Genomic DNA, 13,708 nt, shown 5'->3' with positions numbered 1-13,708 from the left:
AGCACGGATCCGGCCAAAGTTGGAATCCTGTTACCATATCTGGGGGTGGAGCAGCCAGTTCCTACCACACTGTACTCCATGGAATTCAATGCAAAGTCGTCACGGTTTATTTATCCAGCACTCACCGATTCACTCGCTCACCGGCGGTCAGTCGCCTCGTTGTCACTCTTCTATCGCTGCTGCTACTACCATGGTTACTGTTCCCGTGAACTTCCCACGTTGATTGCTCCATCCGTGTTGAGGACTCTTGTTCTACCAGACTGTGTCGTCTCATCCGCACACAGTTGAACCACCACCACACTTACACGTCACAACAACACTCGCTCACCCACTCACTCGCTCACCCCACTCACACACACTCACAAATTCACTCACACACTCACTCACCCACTCACTCACACACTCACTCACCCACTCACACACTCACTCACCCACTCACTCACTCACTCACCCACTCACACACTCACTCACTCACCCACTCACTCACACACTCACTCACACACTCACTCACCCACTCGCTCCACCCACTCACTCACCCACTCACTCACACACTCACTCACCCACCCACCCACTCACTCACCCACTCACACACTCACTCACCCACTCACTCACACACTCACTCACCCACCCACTCACTCACCCACTCACACACTCACTCACCACACAAAAGCTCAGCTCACCTAACCTTCTGCTTCTTCCCTCGCGCCGCTCCGCTGTGGAATTCCTCTTCCAATCGTCGCCTCTTTACCCCGAGCTCTTTGCCGATTGCACATTTAACGGTGCCTTTTGTTGCTGGCCGCTTGGCGTTGAGAGGCCTTGGGGCCTGTGCCCAGCCCTCATGATATACGACCAAAAAACACGTCAATCCACTGCTGGATGAGCACCTCTCCACACCGTGCGGATCGTGTGGTGGTGGATTATTTGAGCAATACTGCACCGCCCGAGTGAGTAGGGTTAGGTCAAGGCGGGAGAGCGTGGAAGCCCTTACAACGATGCATTTTGCTGCACTGCCAACCACGCAACAGCGTGACCTGTAAGCAAATTACCGTGCGCACCGTGGTTGCACATCCAAGCTCCGTCCAGGCTCAACCCTTGCTTAGCTTCCGAAATGTGGCGAGTATATGGGTGCATTGTGGCTGGTTAGTCCATAGACCGAGTTTAAATGATGGAGCAGGAGTGTAGGTTAGCTCGTTTCTGGGAACCTAACTTGTAGACTTAAAACAACTGTGTGCCAACGTGCCTGAACAAGCCCCATTTCGCACCCCCGATTAGCACGGTTGCCTACGTATGGTGCGAAAGAAGTTCAACCTACATGCATTTCAGTTTGACACGTAGTAGGCTTTCGCGACCAATAACATCCATAATAGAGGTTTTTGGGGTTAGATCGCGTAAATATATAAATGTGTCGTTAAAATCCCGCCACCACCCGACACAGCCAACTAGTAAGGGTTGTCACGTAAACAGAACGTAGCCAATTCGTCACTAGTACAGCACTAGTGTGTAGTGTATAGTGTAGTGTATAGTAGTGTAGTGTATAGTAGTGTAGTGTATAGTAGTGCAGTGTATAGTGTAGTGTATAGTAGTGTAGTGTATAGTAGTGTAGTGTATAGTAGTGCAGTGTATAGTGTAGTGTATAGTAGTGTAGTGTATAGTAGTGTAGTGTATAGTGTAGTGTATAGTAGTGTAGTGTATAGTAGTTTAGTGTATAGTAGTGTAGTGTATAGTAGTGTAGTGTATAGTATAGTGTATAGTAGTGTAGTGTATAGTGTAGTGTACTAGTACAGCACACCGGTGTGTTGGAGAGCCAAGCCACAACATTGACAAACTGAGTACGACGTTTCGCCAGTAATTACAACTAGCTTCATCAGGCGACAGCCAGATTTGTGGAGAAGTCTTACCGTTTCGTTCCTTAACACATCTACCCCTCTATATAAGGTACAAAACAAGTGGACTTCTCCACAAATCTGGCTGTCGCCTGATGAAGCTAGTTGTAATTAATGGCGAAACGTCGTACTCAGATTGTCAATGTTGTGGCTTGGCTGTTCAACACAGCGGTTAGTGTTGTACTAGTACACTACACTATACACTACACTATACACTACACACTAATGATGTACTAGTGACGAATTGGCCACGTTCTTCTTCTTGGTTCTTTCGGTCAAGTCACGTAGAAGGCAAATAATAAAATAATAAAAATAAAACAATAAAATACAATTCTCACGACGTTTCGGCACAACGCAAGCAGCCGTCCTCAGGTGAAGAACAGGTCTGTCGGAAAGACAGCGTCTGAATGAACACCACCAGGCTTGGCAGCGTATTTTTAATCTGGGTTGAGGGAGGAAGGGCGCCTTGACAAAGGAATTTGCATATCGACAGAGGAATTTAGCATATTTATGGCAAATGCAGATATGGAATTAGTCACTACTTGTGGAATGCGTAGGACGTGGGGGGGGGGGGGGGGGTCTCAAAGTTATATTATGCCCGTGCATGATGTAGGATTAGCAGCAACAAAGGGAGGAAGTAGGGTTAGCAGTAATAAAGGGAAGGAATTTTTAATTGTGAGGCGCTGCAGCAGCCACTAAATGTCCCACTCGCAAGGCGCAGGTCACCTTGCACCGTACAGCTGCTACCGGGCGTGTCCTTTCCGATGCGTGATCGCAGGTGAGATGTAAGTAGCCTGTCGCTTATTTGCGTGTACAGCGCTCTCCATCCCTGTGAAATGTTGAGTGAGAAAATCAATGGCACGCACGTCCTCTCCTGTGAACTTCACACACACACAGGCATACACCTTCTTGGTTCTTTCGGTAAAGTCACGTAGAAGGGAAATAATAAAATAATAAAAATAAAACATAATAAAATAATTCTCACGACGTTTCGGCCACAACGCAAGCAGCCGTCCTCAGGTGAAGAAACAGGTCTGTCGGAAGAAGAGAGTCTGAATGAGACGCCCCAGGCTTGGAGCGACTATTTAAGCTGGGATGGAGGGGGGAAGGTGAGCCTTGACAAAATAATTTGCATATCAAGAGTAATTTAGCATATTTATGGGAAATGCAGATATGGGATTAGTACTACTTGTGAAATGCGTAGGAGGTGGGAGGGAGGGGGTTTAAAGTCATTATGCCCGTGCATTATGCAGGATTAGCAGAATCAAAGGGAGGGGGATAGGGGTAGCATTAATGAAGTGAAGGGATGTTAATAGTATGTAGCTGCAGTAACTAAACCACCACGTAAACAACTAAAGTATAAACTACACCTGTATACATTTTGACCATCACCATGATCAGCAGCCGCGATCTGCGCACCGCTGGATGAAGACCCACACCATCTCTCACGGTCCTCGCCACTCAACGCTCCATATTCTAGACCCATGCACGCGAGCTGATTTCAGCACTCCATCTCGCTTGGCCGGACGCCATCCCCAGGGGGCGTGGTCCCGCCTCCACCTTTGGCTGCCAATCCGTCGCTAAAATCATCAGCCGCCGGCTACTGTCCCATCCAGCCGTGACGCGCCTGGCCCACATCCTCTTAATCTCCTTCGCGCGCCATCGCGATGTCTCTTGCAGACATGATTCCCTGCAAAAGGTTTCTGTTTGGTGTTTTAACACATTAACACCTCTTTGAAGAAATGACACTCTACGTGACTTTACCGAAAGAACCAAGAAGATTTAGTGTGTCGGTAGGGACCTATGACTGGTGAGTGTCATTTCTTCAAAGGTGGTCAATTCGGACACCATGGCAGCGGCAGTGATGGGACAGATATAAAGTTGCCCACTCACATCGAACGACGTCGCGGCATGTTGCACGTGAACTGTGAAGCAGACGGCGCGTATTTGGTACGGTTTAGGGGCCGTCCATAAATGACGTCACGCGATTTTGGACGATTTTTTACCTCCCCCCCCCCCCTCGTCACACGGCGTTACAAAAAGTCAGACCCCCCCCCCTCAAATATGACGTCACAAAGCTCTGCCCCCCCCCCTAAATATAAAACATGCTTCAAATCGCTTTAAACTATTGTCATTGTAGTGCGTATTTAATGTGCCGCTGCACTCTGATGTTGTAGGAGAAAACATTTATTAAAAAGTCTATTTAATTAAGTAAAACGTGTTGTCTATTTTTATTTAAAGTTGCGTATTTGACGTCACATTTCTCAACCCCCCCCCCTCGTCACACATCGTCACAAATATCTGACCACCCCCCCCCGCCCCTAGGTGCGTGACGTCATTTATGGACGGCCCCTAATGCACCCGCAGTGATACGTTACGACCAACGCGCCCTGCCGGGCTCTGACCGCGAAACTCTGCAACAGAGCGGCCGTACGCGCTCCCGCTGGGCCCTGTCAACGGTGCCAATTATAATTATGGCACGAACTTGGGGGAATGGCACACGAGGGAGGGTCGCGCCAGGGCAACGGCTTAGGGGGGGGATAGGACCACGTCTCTGGGCCACGTTTCGCAAGCCGTGCGTAAAACACGTGGCAAAGTTGGCCGCGTTCATGTGCTTCACGGACAAGGGAGTCCGTCGATTGCGTTGCCTGTCTGATGAATAGAGGCGATCGATACGTGTCTAAGTATGGACTGGCGCCTGTTAGACAGGTTACTGTTTTGTGGAAACTGCGTCGGCAGTGGTCAATTAGAAGACTTAACAACAACAAAACAACTCCGTCTCCCCGATGGACGGCCCCTTCAGACGAGTTCCCTACTTTGTCTGCAGCTCCGACGTTTCGGGCAACGGGCCTTTATTTCCACAGCACGTCAATGAAGAAGGGCCATTGCACGAAACGTCATCGCCCATTATATGTTTACGGGTTTTTTTCCGTTTCAGGCCACGCACACAGTGTTATCGATGAATGTGTTGAGTTTGTTTGTGTTACTATGCTTGTACACCACTGCCAACGCAGCAACAGCAGCGTCAAGCGCGATGCAATTGTTGCCCTGCCTTATTGAACGCATAAAAAAAGAGTCACTGTTCCTTTAAAGGGGAAGTCGTCCCGACAGATACCTCACTAATCATTCGCGTGTGATTTCTTATCAGTCCAGACTCATCTGGTTAAGTGTTACCCATCATAAATAATGTTGTTGTCTGAAAACCATAAAACGATCTGTACTCATGCATTTTCAGGTGTCCCCTCGCACTCCCCGCCCGGCAGTAGCAATTTATTAAACACGTTGGAGGAAGTATGATTCAAGTTTGGCTGTGGTGTTGTTAATTATTTCCAGAAATTCCCCCGACTTACCATCGCTGTACTTTGTACTGCCCGCTGCTGATCTCCGTTAACCAAACCTTGGAAGGGAGGTTTTCGTCTCGATGCTGGCTGGGATGGGTGATAGTGGTGGTGCTGGTGGTGGTCGAGACGAACTACGGAGTGGGAGACACGGAAAGGAGAAGGCATCTTACCAAGAGAGATCGGGGCAGTAAAATCAATGCATGCGCAGGTCAAAGTCTAAACAATTTCAAGTGAGCATTGAGACAACGGTGCGTGGCCATTTCCCGATTACAGCCCTGCAAAGTCAGTGGTGGACATCCCACATTCCTATGGCGGGGACAAGTCTCCCCATAGGACAATCGGTGGTAACTTATCAAAACGTATCCATGAAGTGGTGGTTCTTTTAATGTCTCCCTGGAGGGATGCTGGGCTGAGTCAACAACGAAAAAAGATCCCCCATATAGCCTTTAACAGACTGTTAGGGCAAGTGCTGTTAGCGAGCAGCACCTACGAAGGCCGGCACGGCACACGAGGGGGGTGGGTGGCCAGCACCACACCCGGCCGCCTTTGTCTCCCGAGTTGCAAGTCAACACCCCCCCTCCCCCTCTTTAACACACAAACCAGCGGCTCTAAGCCGCCTCGTCAATTTTGTGCATTCGCTGGGTGGATTCTTAAATCGCAGGATCGGGAGTGGTGACGGCGGCTCGGGGAGGCCTTGATACAGCGGTGGATCGAGCATGGGCCGATGATGGAGGACGTTAATGGTGAATTGTTTTTATCGGTTGTTCGCCTGGCTCAGGATAAAGAGGAGGGGGGGGGGGGTTTGGCGACGCTTTTTCTAGCGACAGCGACAACGCAACGGTGGCAGTCGGAGCGTGTGTGTCTGTTCGTCTCGGTACGTTCTCCTTGTTTGTGTTGTCAAGGTGCCTATCTTTAGACCACGCACCTTCAGTAGGCAAACTGCACGCCTGTGTGCGAGTCGGGGGAGCACTACGCATCCGGCGACCCGAGTTCGATTCCCACTGTCACGGCCAACACAGAAGAGTGAAGATTTTCTGAGCCGGTTTAGGGCCTCCCCGACGTCGACTCAGCCTCAAATGAGTGCCTGCTGCGGCCGGGCGTGGTGTTGGCTGGCCACCACCCCCTCCCCCTCTCGTGTGCCGTGGAGGCCTTCATAGGTGCTCCCTACCAGCACTTGCTCCAACAGTCTGCTAAGGCTATACGGGGGAATAGGGATCTTTGTCTTTGCGTGTGCAACCCTTTGTCATTCCACTGTTTGATTGAGGGTCGCCCCATGCCATGCCGATTGAAGGGGGCTATTTAACCACGCTGCACCAGCGCGGGTTGGTGACGGTGTGGAGCAAAGACGTGGGAACATAGAAGCATTGCACAACAATTGATTCTCACAAGGGCTCACCAGCCTGAAGGCTTAGCTTCTGAGTTCTGACGGCATTGGGCGCATTCCAGGTGGCATGGGTCGTCGCTAAAAGCACAATAAAAACTAATTAATATACACGTGCATACCCAGGCAGTGTGATTTGGCTGAAGATAAACCGAACAAAATATAAATAATAATAATATTTCGATTTAAAGCTTTCGTGACTGCAGGGATTCATATTCTTGGATATTTCGGTAAAGTCACGTAGAAGGGAAATAATAAAATAATAAAAAATAAAACATAATACAATTCTCACGACGTTTCGGCCACAACACCAGCAGCCATCCTCAGGTGAAGGCACAGAGCTGTCGGAAAAACTTTACCGAAAGATCCAAGAATAATAATATTCTTCTTGGTTCTTTCGGTAAAGTCACGTAGAAGGGAAGTAATAAAATAATAAAAATAAAACATAATAAAATAAATAATTATTTCCTTTTTTTAATTACTTTAATAATAAAATAAATATGTATTTTGTTATGCTTTTTTATTTTATTACTTCCCTTCTACGTGACTTTACCGAAAGAACCAAGAAGATGAATCCCTGCAGTCACGAAAGCTTTAAATCGAAAAATAATAATATTATTGAGCGGTCCTTTGTCAACCCACTACTGGATGAAGCCCCCCAAACGTCACGTCGATAACGGGGGTTGCCGGGCCATACTTCACCACGCTGGTCAGCAGAGACCAATACAAAAAATAGACACCAGGCGTTGACTCAAACCCCTCTCAAGAAGTTTTTAAATCTTTTAAATTTATTTTTCTATGAGACACCAAGACAGTATATACAGGGTGGTCCATATGCTTGTTACCCCCCAATTAATTGACCCCTAAAACAATTATTTGCATATTCATTTATGTTATTTTTTTTAAAACCTTACTTTAAAAAAATACGTTTTAGAGGATTAAATGGGGATCATAAGACATCTGGACCATCCCTGTGTACACGAGGTAAATGTTTAATTAAAAGATACACTTTAGGGATTTGGTAAGCGCCAATTGGAAGTACAAAATCACACCCGTGCCCGTCACGACGCGGTTACGTCTGGCTTTGGGGTCATGTGGGTTGACTGACCATACTTCACCACGCTGGTTCGTGCAGGTTTTGCCGAATTGGGATGGGCCTTGGACCAGTTTAGCCATCACGTTTAGGAGGGCCCTCACACAGCAATGGACTGACAACATCATACTGCTGCAATCTAATATAATTTATTATCATAACTACTGTACAGTATTGCGTTTTACAGATATGTAAGCATTACGCTCAGCATCAACAGTTGAATAGCCATGGACAAATACAGCTTTGTGTTGTAATCTGTAAAATAAAACTCCTGACGAGAATAGTGTCCTCTATGTGCACGTGCTTCGTAACCTTGTGTTAATCCTGATGAATATAAATGGCCGTCATTCAATCAGCTAATGGCCTCTTATTAAACAGAAACTTCACAACGTTATATTTATTAAGTTACATCGTAGATTTACAAGTATGGTGGTGTGGGGGGGGAGATCAGTGCCACAGTGATTAGCACACTGAACCAGCCAAACTGAATTCGATTCCCGGCCATGGCTACAGCCTCAGTGGTGAGTGACACTGGAACCTGATAATTGACCTGCCACTTCCTCTTCTCCATCCATCCTGTAATTGGCCAACAGGGTGAAGTATGGTCAAACTACCACCATGATTGACACGGCCTCTCCAGGCCCCAGTGAACCATGGAACGTTAGCCCAACTTTGGGTCGACGTTAGGTCATCCTTGGGCCAAGCACATGCCAACCAACGTTGGCATGTTGACTGGGAGTGCATTTTTTATTCATATTTAATACTCTACCTTCGAGGATTGAAAAAGTACTTGTATATGCTTCCATTGGAGTTCTATGTATATGGGTTTGATACACGTAAATAATTTCCTTGAAGCATGTAAAGGTACATTTTATTCATGTAGTCACGTTTACTGTATTTTCACAATGGTTGAATTACCAACAGTTACGTAATTTTTCTTAAAATGCCAGAGATTCACTCGGATAAAACCCATGAAACAAAAACGAGTGCTGTCTAGTGATGTCGACAATAAGGGCCAAGTGATCGTTTATCAAGCTGCTACAAGCCCTGCATAGTACGTGCAGGGGTAATACAAAAGTGGCTCAGTTAAACACATTCCTGCGGAGGGAGCTGGTAGGAACGTCGGGTTGCTCGGTCAATGGCCAGGGTCAACGGCGGCGTGGTGTATTCCGCAAATATGCCCGACTGTGAGGGCGGGCACAAGCCGGCGTGAGTAGGTTGAACGTTGAGTTTTATAAGGGCACCACGGGGTGACCAGCCCCTCCCCACCCAGCCTCACCCCCCACCCAGCCCCTCCCCACCCTCCCCCTCCCCACCCAGCCCCTCCCCACCTTCCCCTCCCCACCCAGCCCCTCCCCACCCAGCCCCACCCCTCCCACCCCCCACCCAGCCCCACCCTCCCCACCCAGCCCCTCCCCACCCTCCCCACCCAGCCCCTCCCCACCCTCTCCACCCAGCCCCACCCTCCCCACTCAGCCCCTCCCCACCCTCCCCTCCCCACCCTCTCCACCCAGCCCCTCCCTCCCCACCCAGCCCCTCCCTGAACGACGGACACAATAATCCCCTGTGGGCTGGTGTAACCAGGAGGTTCCTACCAGTATTAGGAAACGATTGGGACATCGATAAGAGCCAAAGTGTTATAAAACGGTTCACCTTTGTAAAGATGTTAATTTATGTAGCAGTGGTAAATCAACGACTTAATTAAAATGTAGTCAGTAATTGAGAGAAACCTGGCTTATATTTCACCGCCACCGTCATCTATGTACTGTATTAGTAACAACATATTATACAGTCTGTATGATATCCGAACAAACTGGATTTAGTTTAAAAGTCACGGAGTGTGTATTCGTACTTTACGCGTTGTTAAGCCGTTTAACATTTTATTTACTGTTAAAATATTTACTCCTGTCAAGGTTATACAAGTTTAGTGGCTGAGGAAACGCCAAGATTCAGTCTCCAATTTTGCATGGACTATTTTTCTGTAAATGTGCCATTCGCTTGTTTGTTTATTGCAGTGTTAATCTGATATATATATATATTTTTTAAACTGCTGTAACATGTTCCTGCAACTTGTATGTTGACTCAGATTAAAGGGGCCTCTAGGAATCTGAACGGCCATCCCCCTCTACCAGAGGACCATTTCCTCACGATCATGTATATAAATGAGACATGTTCCTTCATCGTGTCGTGGGTTGAACTTGTTTGTTGTGAATTTTATGTTATGAATTATTGGGTGATGTTGCTGCTGCTGCTGCGTTGGCAGAAGCACAATTGACAAAAACAAAGGCAACACATTCGTCAATAACGCTGTGACCCGAAAATAAACAAATAAATAATAGCCAACGTTTCGGGCAATGGCCCTTTTTATTGCACACAGCGAGGCCAGAAGAGATAACGTGGTTAATAGAGTGCAGTCATCAACTCATTATCCACTCATCTCTTTGTCCTATGTGCAATGAAGGGCCATCATTACCCGAAACGTCATCTGTTATATATATTTTTTTATTTTAAGGCGACAGACTAATGTGTCCAGTTGTATTGTTTATGCAATTGTTAATTAACTCGATCTGCGTTCAAATTAAATGTAATTGAGGGGAGGGGTGGGGTGTGTTGTGGGGCAGCATTGACATTCAGTCGAGTGAGATAACCAATCAAATATCTCCTCCCATCTCCCCTCATCCCCCCTCCCCTCATACCCCTCCCCTCATCCCCCCTCCCCTCATCCCCCTCATCCCCCCCCCCTCATCCCCCTCATCCCCCCCCCCTCATCCCCCTCATCCCCCCCCCCTCATCCCCCTCATCCCCCTCCCCTCATCCCCCTCCCCTCATCCCCCTCTCCCTCATCCCCCCTCTCCCTCATACCCCTCCCCTCATTCACTCCCCTCCTCCCCCCCTCCCCTCATCCCCCTCCCCTCATTCCCCCTCATCCCCCCTCCCCTCATCCCCCCCTCCCCTCATCCCCCCTCCCCTCATCCCCCCTCCCCTCATCCCCCCTCACCCCCCCCCCCGTCATTCCCCCCTCCCCTCATCCCCCCCCTTCCCTCATTCCCCCCTCCCCTCATATCCCTCATATCCCCCCCCCTCAACCCCCTCCCCTCATTCCCCCTCCCCTCATATCTCCCCCTCAACCCCCTCCCCTCATTCCCCCTCCCCTCATATCTCCCCCTCAACCCCCTCCCCTCATTCCCCCTCCCCTCATATCTCCCCCTCAACCCCCTCCCCTCATTCTCCCCTCTCCCTCAATTCCCCCTCCAACCCCCCCCCCTACCCCTTCCAGCGGCGGGAGAGAGGGAGAGAAAAAAAAGGCGCGCGCGCGCGCGCGCCCCACGTCACGCCTCAGCCGACGTGACGTCACGCCCAGACGAGCCAATGGGCGCGCGGCGCGGCGGTGGCGCGTCGCTGGGGTGGTGTTGCGCGTCCGCGGCCTCCGCGCCGTCAAAACCCCGAGTCCGAAGCACGCGGCCGGCACTACCTTCGCCGTCGGGCCGTGGAGCTGTTCGCTGCTTGGCTCTCTCTCTCACCCTCACCTCTCTCACGCCGCTGATTGACGCGCACGCCCGGTTCGTTGAGCGACGCGAAGGGGGGGGCCGAATTATTGCAATCTGTTTGGCGTAATTTTTTTTTAATTGTGCGCGTTCGTTCGCGATGCCGGGATTATTTAATCGTCGCGCACGGATACACCCGTTTGTTGGTGCTCGGCGGCCCGGTTTGGCAGAGAGGGTTGTGAGGCGGTCGGATAATTTCGCGTGTTATTTATTAATTTAATTACTTCGCCGTTCGATGCAATTTAAAATCAGTTGCCTACATTTCGCATTGGGCGGTTTTTTTTAATTGCGGAAACTTTTTCACGCGGGGGGTGAGGGGAAAAAATCAACAACAAAAAACCCTCTTCAACATAATTGTATCGTTTTTTTTAGTTTTGCACATTCTCGTGGATATAATTTCGCGAGCAACAATTTCCAACAGCACCCCCCCTCTCCCCCCGTTTCGGCTGATCCAGGCGATGGCTCTGATCATGGACAAGGAGACGCACGGCGAGGAGGAGGAGGAGACACGCGTCATGTGGAAGCCGGACCCCAAGCGCGCGCCCACGCGCATGGACCGATTCCGCGCCGTCGTTGCGGACACCACGGGCACGCGCCTCGGTGCGGGGGGGAGGGGCTGGGAGGGTGGGGGTGGGGGCGGGGTTATGGGGAGAGAGGTGGGGGCTGGGGGAATTTCGGGGTTATGGGGGGGAGGAGCTGGGGAGGGGCGGGGTTATGGGGAGAGAGGTGGGGGCTGGGGGGGGTGTGGGGAGAGAGGTGGGGGCTGGGGGGGAATTTCGGGGTTATGGGGGCGAGGAGCTGGGGAGGGGCGGGGTTATGGGGAGAGAGGTGGGGGGTGTGGGGGGAGAGGTGGGGGCTGGGGGGGAATTTCGGGGTTATGGGGGGAGGGGCGGGGTTGTGGGGCGAGAGGTGGGGGCTGGGGGGGAAGGGGCGGGGTTGTGGGGGCTGGGGGGAATTTTGGAGTTATGGGGAGCAGGGGGAGGGGCGGGGTTGTGGGGGGAGAGGTGGGGGCTGGGGGGATTTCGGGGTTATGGGGGGGAGGGGCTGGGGGGAAGGGGCGGGGTTGTGGGGGGAGAGGTGGGGGCTGGGGGGGAATTTCGGGGTTATGGGGGGAGGAGCTGGGGAGGAAGGGGTGGGTTGTGGGGGGAATTTCGGGGTTGTGGGGGGCAGGGGGGAGGGGCTGGGGGGGGGGGGCAATGGAGGGAGCGGTGGGGGCTGGGGGGAAGTTCAGGGTCATGGGGGGGGGTGCTGAGAAAGGTGAATGTCTGGGGAGGTTAAGGGGGGAGGGGTGGCCGTGCAGGAGACCACGGGCAGTGGGGGGCTGGTGGGGGGTATCGTGCACGGCCTCGGAAGGGTTGGGGGGGGGGGGCTCCATAAGAAGGGGTCTTGCACGGGACCACGGGCAAGGGCTGGGGGGGTATTAGAGGGGCTGTAGGGTTCGTGGCTGTGTGGGGGGTGCGGGGAGCTCGGGAGTGGGGCGTTTCGGGGGGGTCACCGTGCACCAGACCACGGGGGGGGGGGGGGGGGGGCTGTGGGGGAGGGACAGGGTGGGGGGGGACAAGAATGGAGATTGGGGGGAAGGCGGCAACTGCATTGGCATGGCGGGTGAGTTAGGCAGGAGAGGTCATTGCACAACATCACGGGCATGCGCGTTGGGGGCAGGGGGGGCGCAGTAGGGGATATTTTGGTGGGAGGGGGCTCAGCAAGAGGGGATATTTGGCTGGAAGGGGCCTTTAAGTGTGGGGAAGGGTGTGGGAACAGCAGAGGCGAGAGATGTGCACTTCGTGGGGAGGGGGCAGAAGACGTCCACACACTGAAGGAATCCGGTGAGCCATTAACCCAATTTTCACGGATGTGATTTAACGAATCTTGTTGATTACCAAGGATGATGGCACCACAGTGTGGGAGGGTGGAGACTCAGGGAAGGGTGGGGGGGGGGATGGCCCGCGGGGGGCAAAAAGGAAGCTGTTGCCTGCAGTGGGTGGTTGAATAATGTGCTGTAACCCGTCCACGAGATCTCTGGCACGAGTGGAGGTGAGGAGGCGGGTGCGGAGGGGTCAAGGAGTGGTCACACTTGCCAGGCAGTTGTGTGGGGGGAGCAGCCATGCGTGAGGCCTGCGGCGGTGGGGGGGAGGGCACTAGCCACACAAATAGAAAACTGCACATGGTACATTGCATGAAAGTTATATAGCATACCAACAGCATGCACGCAAATTTATTAATTTAAAGACCACACCGACTGCATTAATTGCACGCGTTTGTGCACGTGCATATGCAGTAGGCATGCACAGAGTACGCATAAGACAGCATGCACACAGTACACACAGACAGCATGCACACAGTACACATAGACAGCATGCACACAGTACACACAGACAGCATGCACACAGTACACATAGACAGCATGCACACAGTACACACAGACAGCATGCACACAGTACACATAGACAGCATGCACACAGTAC

At 51.2% G+C, this 13,708-nt stretch overlaps 1 protein-coding gene across 1 annotated transcript in view; it reads left to right on the top strand.

Annotated features, from left to right (window-relative positions):
- Positions 1-11,133: 11,133 nt before the first annotated feature.
- AACS (acetoacetyl-CoA synthetase) overlaps positions 11,134-13,708 on the top strand; it is a 29,718-nt gene continuing 27,143 nt past the window's right edge. Inside the window, exons 1-2 of the mRNA XM_078611830.1 lie at positions 11,134-11,258; positions 11,699-11,843. Coding sequence (XP_078467956.1) covers positions 11,702-11,843 — 142 coding nt within the window. The 5' untranslated portion in view covers positions 11,134-11,258; positions 11,699-11,701. The remainder of the gene's footprint in view (positions 11,259-11,698; positions 11,844-13,708) is intronic.

The sequence above is a fragment of the Lampetra planeri genome, chromosome 37, assembly GCF_965212315.1.
Source record: "Lampetra planeri chromosome 37, kcLamPlan1.2.h2, whole genome shotgun sequence".
In the NCBI taxonomy this organism is placed as follows: Eukaryota; Metazoa; Chordata; class Hyperoartia; order Petromyzontiformes; family Petromyzontidae; genus Lampetra; species Lampetra planeri.
This window is presented reverse-complemented; position numbering and strand designations above follow the sequence as displayed.